This window comes from Lycium barbarum, chromosome 6 (assembly GCF_019175385.1).
Source record: "Lycium barbarum isolate Lr01 chromosome 6, ASM1917538v2, whole genome shotgun sequence".
In the NCBI taxonomy this organism is placed as follows: Eukaryota; Viridiplantae; Streptophyta; class Magnoliopsida; order Solanales; family Solanaceae; genus Lycium; species Lycium barbarum.
Window position 1 is genome coordinate 13,258,960 of NC_083342.1, and position 14,046 is coordinate 13,273,005.

The 14,046-nt window shown below is 34.4% G+C and overlaps 1 protein-coding gene across 1 annotated transcript; it reads left to right on the forward strand.

The window, feature by feature from the left end:
• The first annotated feature begins 1,450 nt into the window (after positions 1–1,450).
• LOC132643824 (uncharacterized) lies at positions 1,451–2,460 on the forward strand. Its single transcript, XM_060360350.1, has 2 exons — positions 1,451–1,745; positions 2,036–2,460. Exons 1-2 carry the CDS (start codon positions 1,451–1,453, stop codon positions 2,458–2,460), a joined length of 720 nt encoding a protein of 239 aa, XP_060216333.1.
• The last annotated feature ends 11,586 nt before the right edge of the window (positions 2,461–14,046 follow it).

Consider the following 14,046-nt stretch of genomic DNA (forward strand, 5'->3'; position numbering starts at 1 on the left):
ATGACAAGAACCAAAAAGTAGTTGCCGTCGATCAAGTATACAAGGACAAAGATACATTAAAAGCTGTGATGGTGAATTATGCAATTACGAACAGGTTCAACTATCAGACAGAAAGGAGCAATGCAATAAGGTACTAAATGTGCATTTGTTTATGTATTTGCAACTATGTGTTGTTATGTATTTGAACCGTGACAGTGTATGTTTGTTAATTTGTACGAGTGGAAGTATTTGTTTATGTATTTGCAACTGTGTGTTGTTATGTATTTGAACCGTGACAGTGTATGTTTGTTAATTTGTACGAGTGGAAGTTTTCTCAACATGTGTATGTTTATTATAAAGTAGAATCAAAACTGATTTGTGTGTATTTGTACTCATAAATAATGTATTTGGTATGGGTTGCATTTGATTAACTTATTTACATATGGTAAAATTACTCATCTGTCGTTTGTATTAATAAAACAAGAATAAATACATTACTGATGTATTTTACATTAATGTGTTTTTATTTATTTATTTTTATTATTTTTTTGTTGTAGCTACACTCTTGTGTGCGTATCAGGAGAGTGTGATTGGAAATTCAGGGCTTCAAGTGTCGGTAAGTCAGGAATTTTTAGAGTTAGGGAGTTTCAAGACAAACATACATGTCCATTAAAGGAAAAGGTTTATTCCCAATGCCAAGCTACAAGTCGGTTGATAAGTGGGATTGTCAAATCAAGAATATCAAATCATAAGAGGAAATATACGCCTAAAGACATTGCGGAGGACGTCAAAAATGATTTTGGAATGGATGTGTCGTACATGGTTGCTTGGCGGGCCAAAGAAAGGGCGATGAACGATTTAATGGGTGAATCGGCTGAATCTTATAAAAGACTACATGGATATCTATACATATTGGATATGACTTACCCGGGTTCACATATCAGAATGCATAAAACCCGCGAAAATGAATTTCTGTATGTTTTTATAGCACTATATGCATTTATCAAAGGCTTTGATTATTGTCGGCCAATTGTGGTGGTTGATGGAAGCCACTTAAAAACACCATACAATGGAACATTTGTCTCGGCAAGCACATTAGACGGTGCAGGTATGTCAAAAAAATACATATTAATTTATTACCTCAATATATATTTTATATGTTTTGGACAAATACAAAATGTATTTTTTTTTCTTTTTAACTGTATCTCCAGGCAACATACTTCCCTTAGCATATGGTGTGATTGATTCTGAGAATGACAGATCATGGACGTGGTTTTTTTAGCGTTTCAGAGAATCATATGGAATTAGAGAGAATATGAGTATCGTATCAGATAGGCATGAAAGTATAAACAAGGCTGTTTGTAGAATTTATCCAGAAGTTGCACATTATGCATGTATTTGGCATCTGTGGGGTAATGTATGTAAAAAATACAAGAAGAGTCATGATGTGCTGAGTCCTGTTTTTTATTCCATGGCAAAGGCATACACGCAGGATGATTTTGATGAGTTGATGGGAAAGGTTCAAAAGGTAGATATGCGCGTGGCAGAGTATTTGGAATCGGCTGGTAGAGACAAGTGGGCTAGATTGTATGCATTTGTTAACCGAGGGTGGACAATGACTTCTAACATAGCAGAGTGCATTAACCGACATCTTCTAGCAGCTAGAGAACTGCCTACTTATGACTTTCTCGAAGAAGTTAGAAGGATGTTTGGGAGATGGAATTACAATAATCGGAAAAATGGAACATACACGTTCACTACACTCGGTAAAAAGTTTCAGGAGATGCTATCAATCAACGAGTATCGATGTCTACGAATGACGGTATGTTTCAGTTTAATGCTTGTTATAATTTATTTGACAAACTTGTACTTGTACTAATCTGGTGTTTCTACACATTATATAGATTTGTATTTGGTATCCTTGAACAGTTAGTATTAATGTAAATTATATGAATCTTTGAAAATTGATATGTATTTGTTTAATGGTTTGTTCATTTATTTTAAAATTCTGATTGGTTCAATAACAAATACATGTAATATTTATTTTTTCACGTAGAACCGTCAACCGAATTCGTGTACACAGTACATGATGGAGGACGGCGATTCATTCTTAATTTGAATAGCAAAACTTGCAGTTGTCGTATGTTTCAACTAGATGAAAATGCATGGGCTGTCATTAAAAATAAAAATCTGGTTGCTGAGGATTATTGCTCAGATTTGTTCAAACTGGAGACCGTGTTGAAGACATATGATGTACCTGTGGATCCTATACCCGACGAGCGTGAATGGAACATTCCCAAAAACATCTTGGAGGATGTGGTTTTGCCACCAAGATACAAGAGACCGCCTGGTAGGCCAAAGAAGAGACGTGATAAGCCTTTAAGTGAATTGTTGTTTGGAAAGAGCAGACATGCTTGCAGTACTTGTGGACAACTTGGGCACAACAGACGTTCATGTAGTTTTGAGCCTCTGAGGAAGTAAATTTTTCTTGTGTTCCTATCCATTTAACTTTATTAGCGAAGATAGATTGGTTATTTAAGTATTTGAACACTTGTGTCAAAAACTTCTATTGACACATGTTGTAGTATTATAGAAATTTTTGCAATGAAATGAATGTCCCATTCAAAATGATCTTAATTGATTTTTTTTTCCCGATACGTATGGTGTTTTTTTCAACTTCAAAAAATACTGCGTACTTGGTAAAATAACATACATATTATATCTGTAAAAATGATAAAGTTGTTTTTATTTTGGAATTTTTTTGGATTGGAGGCTCGTAGTTGTGGTGGTAATGTCAACTAAACATTATGTATTTGTTGGCCTTTTGAAAATTGTATAAACTGTAATAGAACATACATGGTTTTGTGATCCTGGTGTCTGAAATTACATTGTAATGTTTATGTATTTTTAACACAAAAAAAAAAAAAAAAGCAACCCATGTTCTGGTTAGAAAATGGTGTTGTCTATTCAACCTGATAACACAGCATATGTGGTATAAAAACGTGCGTATTGTTTCCGAAACTGATGAAGATGGTTTATTTTTTGTAATTTTTTTTTATTGAAATCATATAGTTGTGCTGGTCATGTCAAATACGCAAGATGTGTTTATTAAACTAAAACAAAAATGAATAAACTTTACTAAAACATACGTATTTTGTGAACCTAGTGAATTAAACATACATATTTTGTGAACCTGGTGAATAAATGTATTTGTGGATTCATGATGTCACATTTTACTGTATTTTTTCCAAACTTCAGATTTATTTGACAATATATGGAACTAAGTACATCAAACATATGGAACATAAAACCCCTGAGATTTCTTTGGTTAAATGATAATTATCCAACATAAGTCAAAATACATCTAAAAACATCAGATTGTTTGCTGTAATGAAAAACAGGACAAAAAACATTGAATGCACGAATAGTATTTATCAAACATCAATTGCATCTACAGTGTCGTAATCAATTGCTGGCCTAATCGGTCTTGGTGGAACTTCATTATCACTCTCTGCTTTGTCAGCAACCTTGCCTTCAGCGTAGTCCCATAAGAGTGCACCGTATCTCATACGCTTCATGTGTGCATCAATGACATTTGGAATCCTTTCACCCGATGTCAAATACTCAGCATACGCTGCCACGAAGACACCACAGTCCCTAAAAAAAAAAAACAGATAACAACTTATATTAGAAAATATATGTTTCAAGTTCTAAATAAGGTATCTCAAGTTCAAACAACTCATGTATTTTAGAAGAATAATAAATTGATATGATATATCATGTATTTGATACACTATGATATTTTTAAAAATATATGTCTACAACTTACGTGCTACCAGCAGTTTGATGCGACAGATTATCAACATAGACAACTTCAAGGATATCGATCTGTCTCTTATCCGCATATGCTGGGTCTTTCACCAAATCTATGCTTTTTTGATTTACATAGAATCCAGCCAGATGTAGGAAATGTGGCAGAAGTGTAGCAAGCTTTTTTATTTCATTCCTAACAACTGCGTTGTGCCCGGCTGATTGATACGAGTTGTAAACATACAGACGCCTGTACATTTTAAAAAAAAAAAAGAATTCAGCGGTAAAATAATGAATGAAACACTAATGATAAAATATTTAATTCATCATTAAAAATACCTGTCCTTGAATGAAAGGAGTACCAATAACCAATGATTTTCTTCTTGTATATTTACCGGTATTAGCACGTTGTCAACTGTATGTCACGGGACATTGGTAATAAGCCTGTGGCCCTTAACATACTCAATCAATACTTGCTCTTCATTTGCCACATTTGTCAAGGTTTCAACATTGCGATATGCGTGGTGGACCACATCAATTTTCTACTTGAATAGGCAGTCAACAGTGGTGAAGCTGAAATTGTTCCTTTTATCATACTTTCCTTTCTTCCGAAAGTAATAGAAAATGACGTCAATGTGATGGAATTGTCAAAAATACATCAATTAGATCACATTCAAATACATAAAAACATTTTAGTAACAAAATGTGGATTTCATTGCTGATAAAAATCATCTCGTCATTCCAAAGCTGACCATCCATCGATAACAGGTAAAACCAGTTCTTATCATTGACAGTTGTGATGCCAAAATTGAATTTGACTCCATTGTCAAAAACTGCCATTTTTTTTTTGTAATGGTCTTCGTAGTTCTTTCTGCGGCAACAAAGCAAACAAATACATCAACTTATTCACAAAAATCATGCGGAATCACTATATGTAATACTGGGATAAAAACATACTTGCTATCGTGCCTCACAAGCAGACCGTTTCGAAGCCAAATACGGTATTCATCCACCATTTGTACATCAAGTGGACCAGTAATGGGATCTTGCTGGAATGGATATTTTTTATCAAACACATGAACATGATCCTTTCCCGAACTACTACCCGTGTATTTGGTCTTTAAACATTAACAGTTGCGTATTAAAAAAACAAACAAGTAAATTAAAAATTAGATATATACCAAAATCTGTCACAAACGGTGAAGACACTTATTTACTGGGGCGTGTAGCTCGTGTGACTGATGGATATAACATGATTTCTTTCCCTGGGGTTTGGCTTGGTAAATACTCATCAGGCAACAACCACTGAGACAACGGCTGCGTGTTACAAACTGCTGCCTGGGGTTCCTTTAAGACTGTTGAGCTGGTGTTTTCCTCGATTTTTTCCTCATGAACTTGTTCGTTAGTCATTTCTGATTCTGCTATAGTTGCTAGCACCTGTGCGATCATCTACTCAAAAAAATACAAAAGAAACATTATTCAATCACTTGTATGATACATTTTAAAAAAGAAAAAATGGCTGAATCAGAATTCGTTTATTTCGAACCTCGGAATTATTTGAATCATCAGAACATTTTTGCTCTTCCACAGTATGTTTCCCCGAACGTTCAACCGAAGTCTTCGGTTCTCCTGAAAGAGCACCTCCTTCTGCAATCTCTTCGGTTGAAGCTTCCATCGTATCGCCGCTCTCATTGCCAATATCAACTTGAATATCCGGTGCAAGACCCTTTTCCTTAAAAAAAAACACAGGTCAAAAGTCTATAAAATACATGAATCTAATAGATAAAAAACGATATTAAATACATAAATACATGAGAAACTATTTGTTGATGATGTCCAAAAGCAGTAAACAAATACATAAGGAAAACAGTGAATAGTCATGTTGTCAAACAAACAGTATACAAAAAAATACATGACACTACTGTTTTTCATATTAATATCAAATACATAATATTTTAAAGTCCAGTAGATCCCAATTTTTCATCATACCTGAATTGTATTTTTTTTAAAATAACATATAAAAATGAGTAAAAATATACCTCTGTTGGATCAGCCGGACGTTCAATCGAAGTCTTCGGTTCTCCTGAAAGATCACCTCCTTCCGCAATCTCTTCGGTTGAAGCTTTCAGCGTATCGCCGCTATCATTGCCAATACCGACTTGAATATCCGGTGCAAGACCCTTCTCCTTATAAAACACACAGGCCAAAGTATATAAATTACATGAATCTAATAGATAAAAAACAATATTAAATACATAAACACATGAGAAACTATTTGTTGAAGATGTCCAACATCAGCAAACAAATACATAAGGAAAACAGTGAACAGTCATGCTGTCAAACAAATAGTACCCAAAAAATACATGACACTACTGTTTTTCATATCAATATCAAATACATAATATTTTAAAGTTCAGTAGATCCTAAATTTTCATCATGCCTGCATTATCTTTTATTAAGAATAACATATAAAAATGAGTAAAAAATGATAAATACATTAAAAAAAAATATACCTCTGTTGGATGCACATCACCCGTATCAGTCTCCATGTGAATATCGTCACCATGGTCCATGTAATCATCAGCTTGTTGATGTATGTTGACATCATGTAAAGGAACATGAGTTTCACTGTCATCATCCTAAAAAAAATGATGTATTTGTTAGATACATGTGCTTCCTACTTCACACTGAAAGCAATCGTTTGAATATGTATTTATTGATTTTTTTTTACCTTTTCTGAGTTTTGTTTCCCTTTGACATGTTCCAAAACCTTTTCGAAATTTTTATCAATAATTTTGCGAAGATCCTTGAGCTCAGTAAAAACAACCTTGAATTCAGCAAGCACCTAAATGGTAAAAACAACAAATTCATTATAAAAATCCTCATTTGTTGTAGTTTGATGAATATCAAAATAAAATTAAAAAACTTACTTCCTGCTTAAATTGATTAAGTTCCTGCCTCAAACTTGTGAGGTCAACTGATTTGCTGGTGGATACGTCGTCAGCAGGAACGCGGTGGACACTTGGAGCAGCTTTTTCTTTTTCCTTTGATTGAACCAGCCTATCTACCACCGAAGCAGATTTTTTAGATGATTCTCCAACTGTAGATTTTTTTGGGATTGTGGTTGGTGACTTCTGAACAAGCAATGCTGCCGTCGACATCTTCCTAGGCTTCTTGTGCGGTGGAGATTTTGAAGCATCGTTCTTTTGAGTTTTCTTGGCAGCAGCAACATGGGGAGGTGTTGTGGTAAAATCTACATATTCATTTTTCTCCTCTTGGTGTGTTTGGGGTGGTGGTGCAAGTCTGTTGACCAGGTATGCACGCAGACCAAGCTTCTCAACCTCTAACATGGTCGGAACAATGTTGTTGAATTTACAACAAATGTCTTGCACATAATATATTGTGAACTGTCAGTTTAGAACCTCTCTGTATTTTACAAATACACAGCAGACCGAAAGTCCTGAAAAATACTTCTCTATATTTTACAAATACACAGCAGCTAAAATACACAAAATGGACATGTAAAAATCTAGTTGATAGGCATATATTTAATGTAAGTATTTTACCTCACCATCCTTAAACATGCCCAACATCAAGTAGTTAACAAATGCTTTTGGTTCACTGTTCTCCAATTAAACATTCTTGGGATTCGGCTTCCGGTTTTAACCATTAAATTAGGGTCAACATTAGAGCAGCACTCATATATCCACACTTGCATAGCAAAAGGGAAACCTCGTAGACAATAAAACTGCTTCGGCTTGTCCATCTTGTGATGAATACTCTTAATCAAATCATCAAATGCTTCCTTACCACATGTATATTCATTGTACTATTCACTCTCCACCAAGTCAAAATGATGTCTTGGGACTGTGACGTTCCTCTTTTCACTTGAAAGTATGTAATTATGAATGAAATACAGGATCGCAATCTTTACAACATCTTCATCTGCGTTATCACCAACACCCCAATCCTTGTTTTCAAAGCACTTATTTAAAGTCATCTTTAAAACACTATTACCAGAACCACCGAAATATTCATCCAACAATCTGTTAGGACCCTCGTAAAAAACAACTTCATCCCCGTAACACTTCAAACCAGTAATTAAAGCAAATTCAAAAAGACTGAATGTCAATTCCGTCCCATTAATATCGATAACAAACGCATCGCTATTACTACGCTTCAACTCCCTAACCATAAAATACCTAAATACCTGACTCTGCACCTCGGTGTCAACTTGCATCTGCATATATTGTCCAAAAACAGTTTTGGAAAATAACTTGAATTGTCTATCGGTCAGTTTGTCCTTCAACTCATCTTTAATGTTATGGTTCATATATGAAGCATAACGTATCGGTTGAGTGGGGGGACGTTTAACCAGGAATTTAGAGGCCTGAAAGTTTGAATATAATGGCAACACATGAGATAGAAAAATACATACGAATGCTATCCCATATGAATTGTTCAGATCAATAAATACATGCAAACAAAAAACAGTTATTAAGATGTTTAGCTGACAAAAGTTGAACAAATACACCTTTTATCTGACACATACACATGCCTGCTTTTTAAAACATACATAACCTGTTATTAATTTGAAAAAATATACACAAATGTGAGGAATTACAAATACATGATAAATAGTTTGATATTTTGATAACAAAAATGGTTAGTGAAATACATGACACAGTTGTATGTATGTTTCATATACAAAACTAATTCAAACAATACAAAAATACATACGAATGCTATCCTATATGAATTGTTCAGATCAATAAATACATGCAAACAAAAACACAGTTACTAAGATGTTTAGCTGACAAAAGTTGAACAAATACACCTTTTATCTGACACTTACAGATGCCTGCTTTTTAAAACATACATAACCTGTTATTAATTTGAAAAAAATACACAAATGTGAGGAATTGCAAATACATGATACATAGTTTGATATTTTGATAACAAAAATGGTTAGTGAAATACATGACACAGTTGTATGTATGTTTCATATACAAAACTAATTCAAACAATATAAAAATACATACGAATGCTATCCCCTCTATTAATGAATTGTTCAGATCAATAAATACATGCAACTATACTTACGGATGCGGTAAAAAATACATGAATCATTAACCGAATTTGGGCAACATGTAAAATACAATTTTATTCACAAATATATATATATATATATATATATATATATATATATATATATATATAAAAGGAAAAAATACCTGCTTGTTAATAGTTAATTGTTGTTCTCCGGTATCTGTCGCTACAACATTCTTCCCTTTGCTACTATAAGCAACATCGGATGTTTTTCTCCTTTTTGTGGCAGTATCAAAATCATTTTTTTTTCAAATTAACAATTGAAGGATTTCTGATTCTGGCAGGATCATGGATTTTCTTAGATCTCCTTTCAGCAACTAATTTCTCAGCAGAAGCTGCATCAACATCATGTTGTTGCTGAGAAATACCCAAATCAAAAGAAGGGGAATCTAAATTTTGAAGAGTATGTGGGATACCTCTTGTAACCCTACCAGATATGCTTTCATCCGCCATTAATTGATGTTTTTCACTACTCAAAATGGGAAACCCTAAGCATTGAAAGTTAAATTTTTTGAAAAAAGTCAAGAATGTTGAATTAAATTGACCAAAATACACAAAATAATGAAAACTTACACAAATACACAGCCACCCACGAATCTCGGCACAATAAATTGTAGTGGAATCGTGCTTGATGGTAATGGATAGATTCTGAGGAGAAAAAAAGGGCTAAAATTAATGGAAAGGGAGAGAGAAACTAATGTATATTACGTGAGTTTCAAAAATGGGAAGTTGGGATAGTGTTTACCTTTTTTTACGGTGTATTTGAGAACTGATAAGTGCAAGTTACTGTTGTATCTACAATGGGTAATTTAGAAAATTAATTAGCTATTATTATTAAGACCCGGAAATTTGTTAGTTACAGTTCTCTTTTTTACTGCATATATTTTTAATTTTAACTTAACACCATCACTGCGAATCTTGTTCTCCGACGGCCATCCCGGCGGCAAGGTAGAGCACAGGTAAGGGATCCCACTCCTGTTCTCTTTTCCCTCACCCCCTTCTTCTCTTTCTTCCACGCTTTATCTCTTTCCCTCCTCTTCTATCCTTCTCTGTCTTGTATCCCCTTTTCTGGTCAGAGAACACTCCACCGCTGCTTCTCTTCTTTCTTTATCTCTCTCTCTTGCTAGCGCTCGCTCTATCTCTACGTGGGTGGGTGTGCGTGCTCGCATCTGTGAACAGTAGCGCCGGCGAAGAGCACGGTAGTGTCTCCGACCAGCTTTCTAATGAGCCCACTGATCCGGTGAACTACCCACAGTTTCTATCTTTCCATCTTTATTATTTTATTATTTTATACAATCTATCAATTCTTAGACTTAATATTGTCAGCAGGTTGTTTCGCTTTACAATACGTTGTTGATTGTCTATGTTACTTGATTTACATTGTAGAATTTGCCTGCTTGCTTTTCATTTGAGATTCTTGCTTTTATTTTATTTGTTGTAGTTCGAAATTGCTTTTGCCTGCTTGCTTCATTTTCAGACCTTTAGTTTTTCATCTGCTTTGGGGTCTGCTTTAGTGACTTGGGTGTTATTTTTACATTAGTGGTCGCTAGTTTTAGTTTTTACTCTTGTTTAGGTTGTATCTGTTGTAGTAGCTGTGGTGAGTGATGGTGGAGTAGGGTCATGTTTGAGGTCGGGGACGGGGCCGAGGATCGGGGGTGTTAGGTGGGTTAAGGGAGCTTTTAGGTTGAGAGTGAGGTCTTGGAACATAAGGACTTTATCGGGGAAGTCGATAGAGCTAGTGAAGATCTTGAAGAAGAGGAGGATTAGTATAACTTGTGTCCAGGAAACCAAATGGGTAAGTACTAAGGCTAGAGTAATGGCTTGTGTCCAGTCTTCAAAAATACACTACTATTTAAGGATCATACACGCATCCGGCGGAATATTTAAAGAGTCCGAGCAACATAGATTAGAGAGCATAGCCACCATGGTAAGTGGCTCTACATGAAAAAGCAGCAAGGCCTCAAGATTGTTGTACAACACAAGACCTCATGTGTTTAGAACAATTTGATGTAAACAAAAACCAATAGACATGCTTACTAAATAGGTCAAGCCCAAGCTTGCTATAAGCGTGAACTGGTAATATAATTAGACATAATTTCTTCATAATTATTGTGGGGGAAAAAAAGTTTAACTTTATTGCAAATAGATTTAATGCATCACTAGCTGTTGCTTCTAGGTGGGATGAATCAGATAGCTAATTGGGTTTTATTACAATACGTGGGCTGATTCTTTTAAGGGATATTACTTGAATATTTATTTTATGAGGTTTTTGTTGATCCAATTAATTAGTAAATTATGTTAAGAAATGAAATAAAAATGGCAAAAAAAGGAAAAAAGAAAAAAGAAAAATAACAATGATGGTCATAAAGAGGTGTCACATTACCTTGTCTGTGCCTAGTTTTATATTAGAAAAAAGGGTTCAAAACACACTTCAATTTTGGCCGAAATTGCTATAACACACTCTAATTTTGCAGGGGTCATAGTCGAAATTGCTATAATACACTTCAATTTTGCTGGGGTCCTATGACCTCCCTAAACTACTTTACAGTGGAATTATTAGCTCCCTAGGTGTTGAGGTGGCAAAGATATTGTATGTCACTCTGTCAAAGAGAGTGAGAAAAGAAACGAAAATGTTTAAAATTTATTTTATAAGCAATTTTTAGAAATATATTTTTTTTTCATTTTCCTTTTCATATGCTCATCTTCATCCCTTTTGTTGGGTTCCTCAACCGCCATTAACAAATGAAGCATTGACGCTCTTCAACAAGTTTGCTTTCAAGGAACTCAGCCTCTGAGTTTATTAATCTCCATTGGATAATCAAAAATATGTCGAGCACCGCCATCTCTCTTCAACTCCGACGATCTCTTTGTTTCTTTGATTTCTTCACTTCTCTTTGTCTCTCGAAACTCGAAAGATAAAATCAAATAAAATTCGAAGTCCTGAATTTTCAACTCAATCGGGATGATAGCCCGAAATGTGAATTGGGTTTTTTAGACCATTTGGATTTTCTATTGATTTGAATTTATCGACGGAGTTTCTGCTAATTCAGTCTAGAAGGAAGTTTTTGTTGGATTTTAATGTGAGATCCTCTACGTAGTAAAGGTCTAAATTGAGAGGTTGGGTTTTAATGATGGAAGAAAGTAGGGAAAATTCTAAAGATTTTTTTTTAATGGTAAATACAATGTCAGGCGCGTGTATTCCAACCCTGGACATAAATTTGACTTTGACATTTTAAGGGGGTAATACTTCCACTTTAAAATAGTCCAGGGGATTATAGGATCCCGCAAAGTTGAAGTGTGTTATAGCAATTTCAGCCAAAGTTAAAGTGTGTTGGAACCCTTTTTCCTTTATATTATATATAGATGGTTGCCGTTTGTAAATTGTAATAACATGTGTAATGGTTCGCATTTTTGCGGGTGGGGCTAGCGTTCAGAAAAGCTATTTCGAAATCGTTGGTGTTCTTTCGGACTTTGTTTTAAAAGAGTCGCTACCTGATTTTTAAGAAATTTGAAAAATCAGTTTTGAAGGGTTTATTCATAAACCGTGAAAAATCCTTCGTAATCCAAAGTTCTAGGTAAAGGTTATGGTGATTCCCTAGGATAAGTATTAGGCACTCTAGTATTAAGGATCCGTACAATACAGTTGATCTTCGAATTTCAAAGTGTGAGTATTTGCATGAACTGTTTATTTGGTATTTATTTCTCGTAAAACGTCTGTCGTTTTGCATATCATTTTCTGAAAAGAATTGAATGTATTCCTTTTATATATAGGGTATTTAGGTTTGGATTTATAATATCCTGATACAATTAGTTCCTTTCACATATAAGGATAATAGTAGTTTTTGTAGAGATGAAAAGCTCTTTTCAAGAATGGGATAAATAAATTTTGTTCATGCTTGACTCACACTTGATCCGGGCTAATCCGTTTAATACATTTTTTAGAATGTCCTTATCTAAAACTTTATGTTTACAAATAGTTTACACGGATTTAATTTATAAGAGGTTTATTATATATAATTAAACTAACTTTTGGTCCCGGAATTTTATCTTTAAAGCCCAACTGTTTGTAAAATAAGAGTAACGTTTTTTGACATGGGCTTGGGCCCAAACTATGTTTTTTTTTCTGAAAAATTGGTTAAGTTCTATTGGGTTTTTGACCTAGAATCTCATTTTTTTCCTTTAACTACTGGGCTCAGCCCAAAACATGTTCTCTCATCTTTTTTTTTTTTAAAACATTTGGTTAAGTGGGCCTTAAAAATGTGATTTTAGGTTGAGCTTTGGCCTTCAAAATTCCTCAATCTTTTGTCTGAATCTAGTCCAAAAAATATTTGCGTTTTGGTACACCAATACACTACATATCTATGAATTTAAAGTCATTTTTCGACTGGTTTTTGGTCCAAAGTAAGAGCTTGTTTCTGGCATTTAAATACTACATTGACGCACAACTTTGAAATTATTTTTTCCTGGTTGGACTTAAAAAGAGCTTTTGGAAAACTAAATTTACAACTAAAAAAATGTTCTTCTGGTGTAAAGAAAAACGTCAAGCCTGGTTTTCTTCGCTTAGGAAAATGATAATAATTTTTCAGTAGATAGAATAATCATTTTCATTCTTTTCACTGGTTTACTAAGCCATTTTTATTCTTTCAAAAAACGTGGGGGGGCTAAGGTCGAACTAAACAGTATATGTACCGTTTACTTAAGATGCCTAGTCCAAACCATAAATGATTCCAATAATAGTGTGAGTTTGTTTCACAATACACAAGTACAACACTTTAATCAATAAAGAAACTACATGCTAAAACTTAAAGAAGGGGGGATAGAGTAGGGGTGTACCAAACCCCTAGTTAACCATTTTTACCCATGATTGGGCCTTCATGTCATTCTCACCCCAGGACTGGGCCTTCAATAATATTAGATTCCCTTTTCTCTTTTTGGACTGAACAGTCTTTGAAAGAAAATTTCTTATTGGGCTTTTGGCCTAACAGGGTGGCTGGACTTCGGCCCAAATGGCCATGCAGTGAGAGGGGGAAACGGAAAGAGGACCTAAGTTAGTCTATATTTTACTGTACCTATCACTTGTACAGTTATACACATATATATACATGTATATCAAATTTGATTACAAGTGCACAATTAAAGGACTTGACC

Coding starts and splice junctions, on each gene's coding strand:
- LOC132643824 (XM_060360350.1), top strand. CDS start 1,451: ATGGCAAAGGCATACACGCAGGATGATTTTGATGAGTTGATGGGAAAG. Junction 1,746..2,035: donor ATACACGTTCACTACACTCG/GTAAAAAGTTTC, acceptor TTTTTCACGTAG/AACCGTCAACCGAATTCGTG.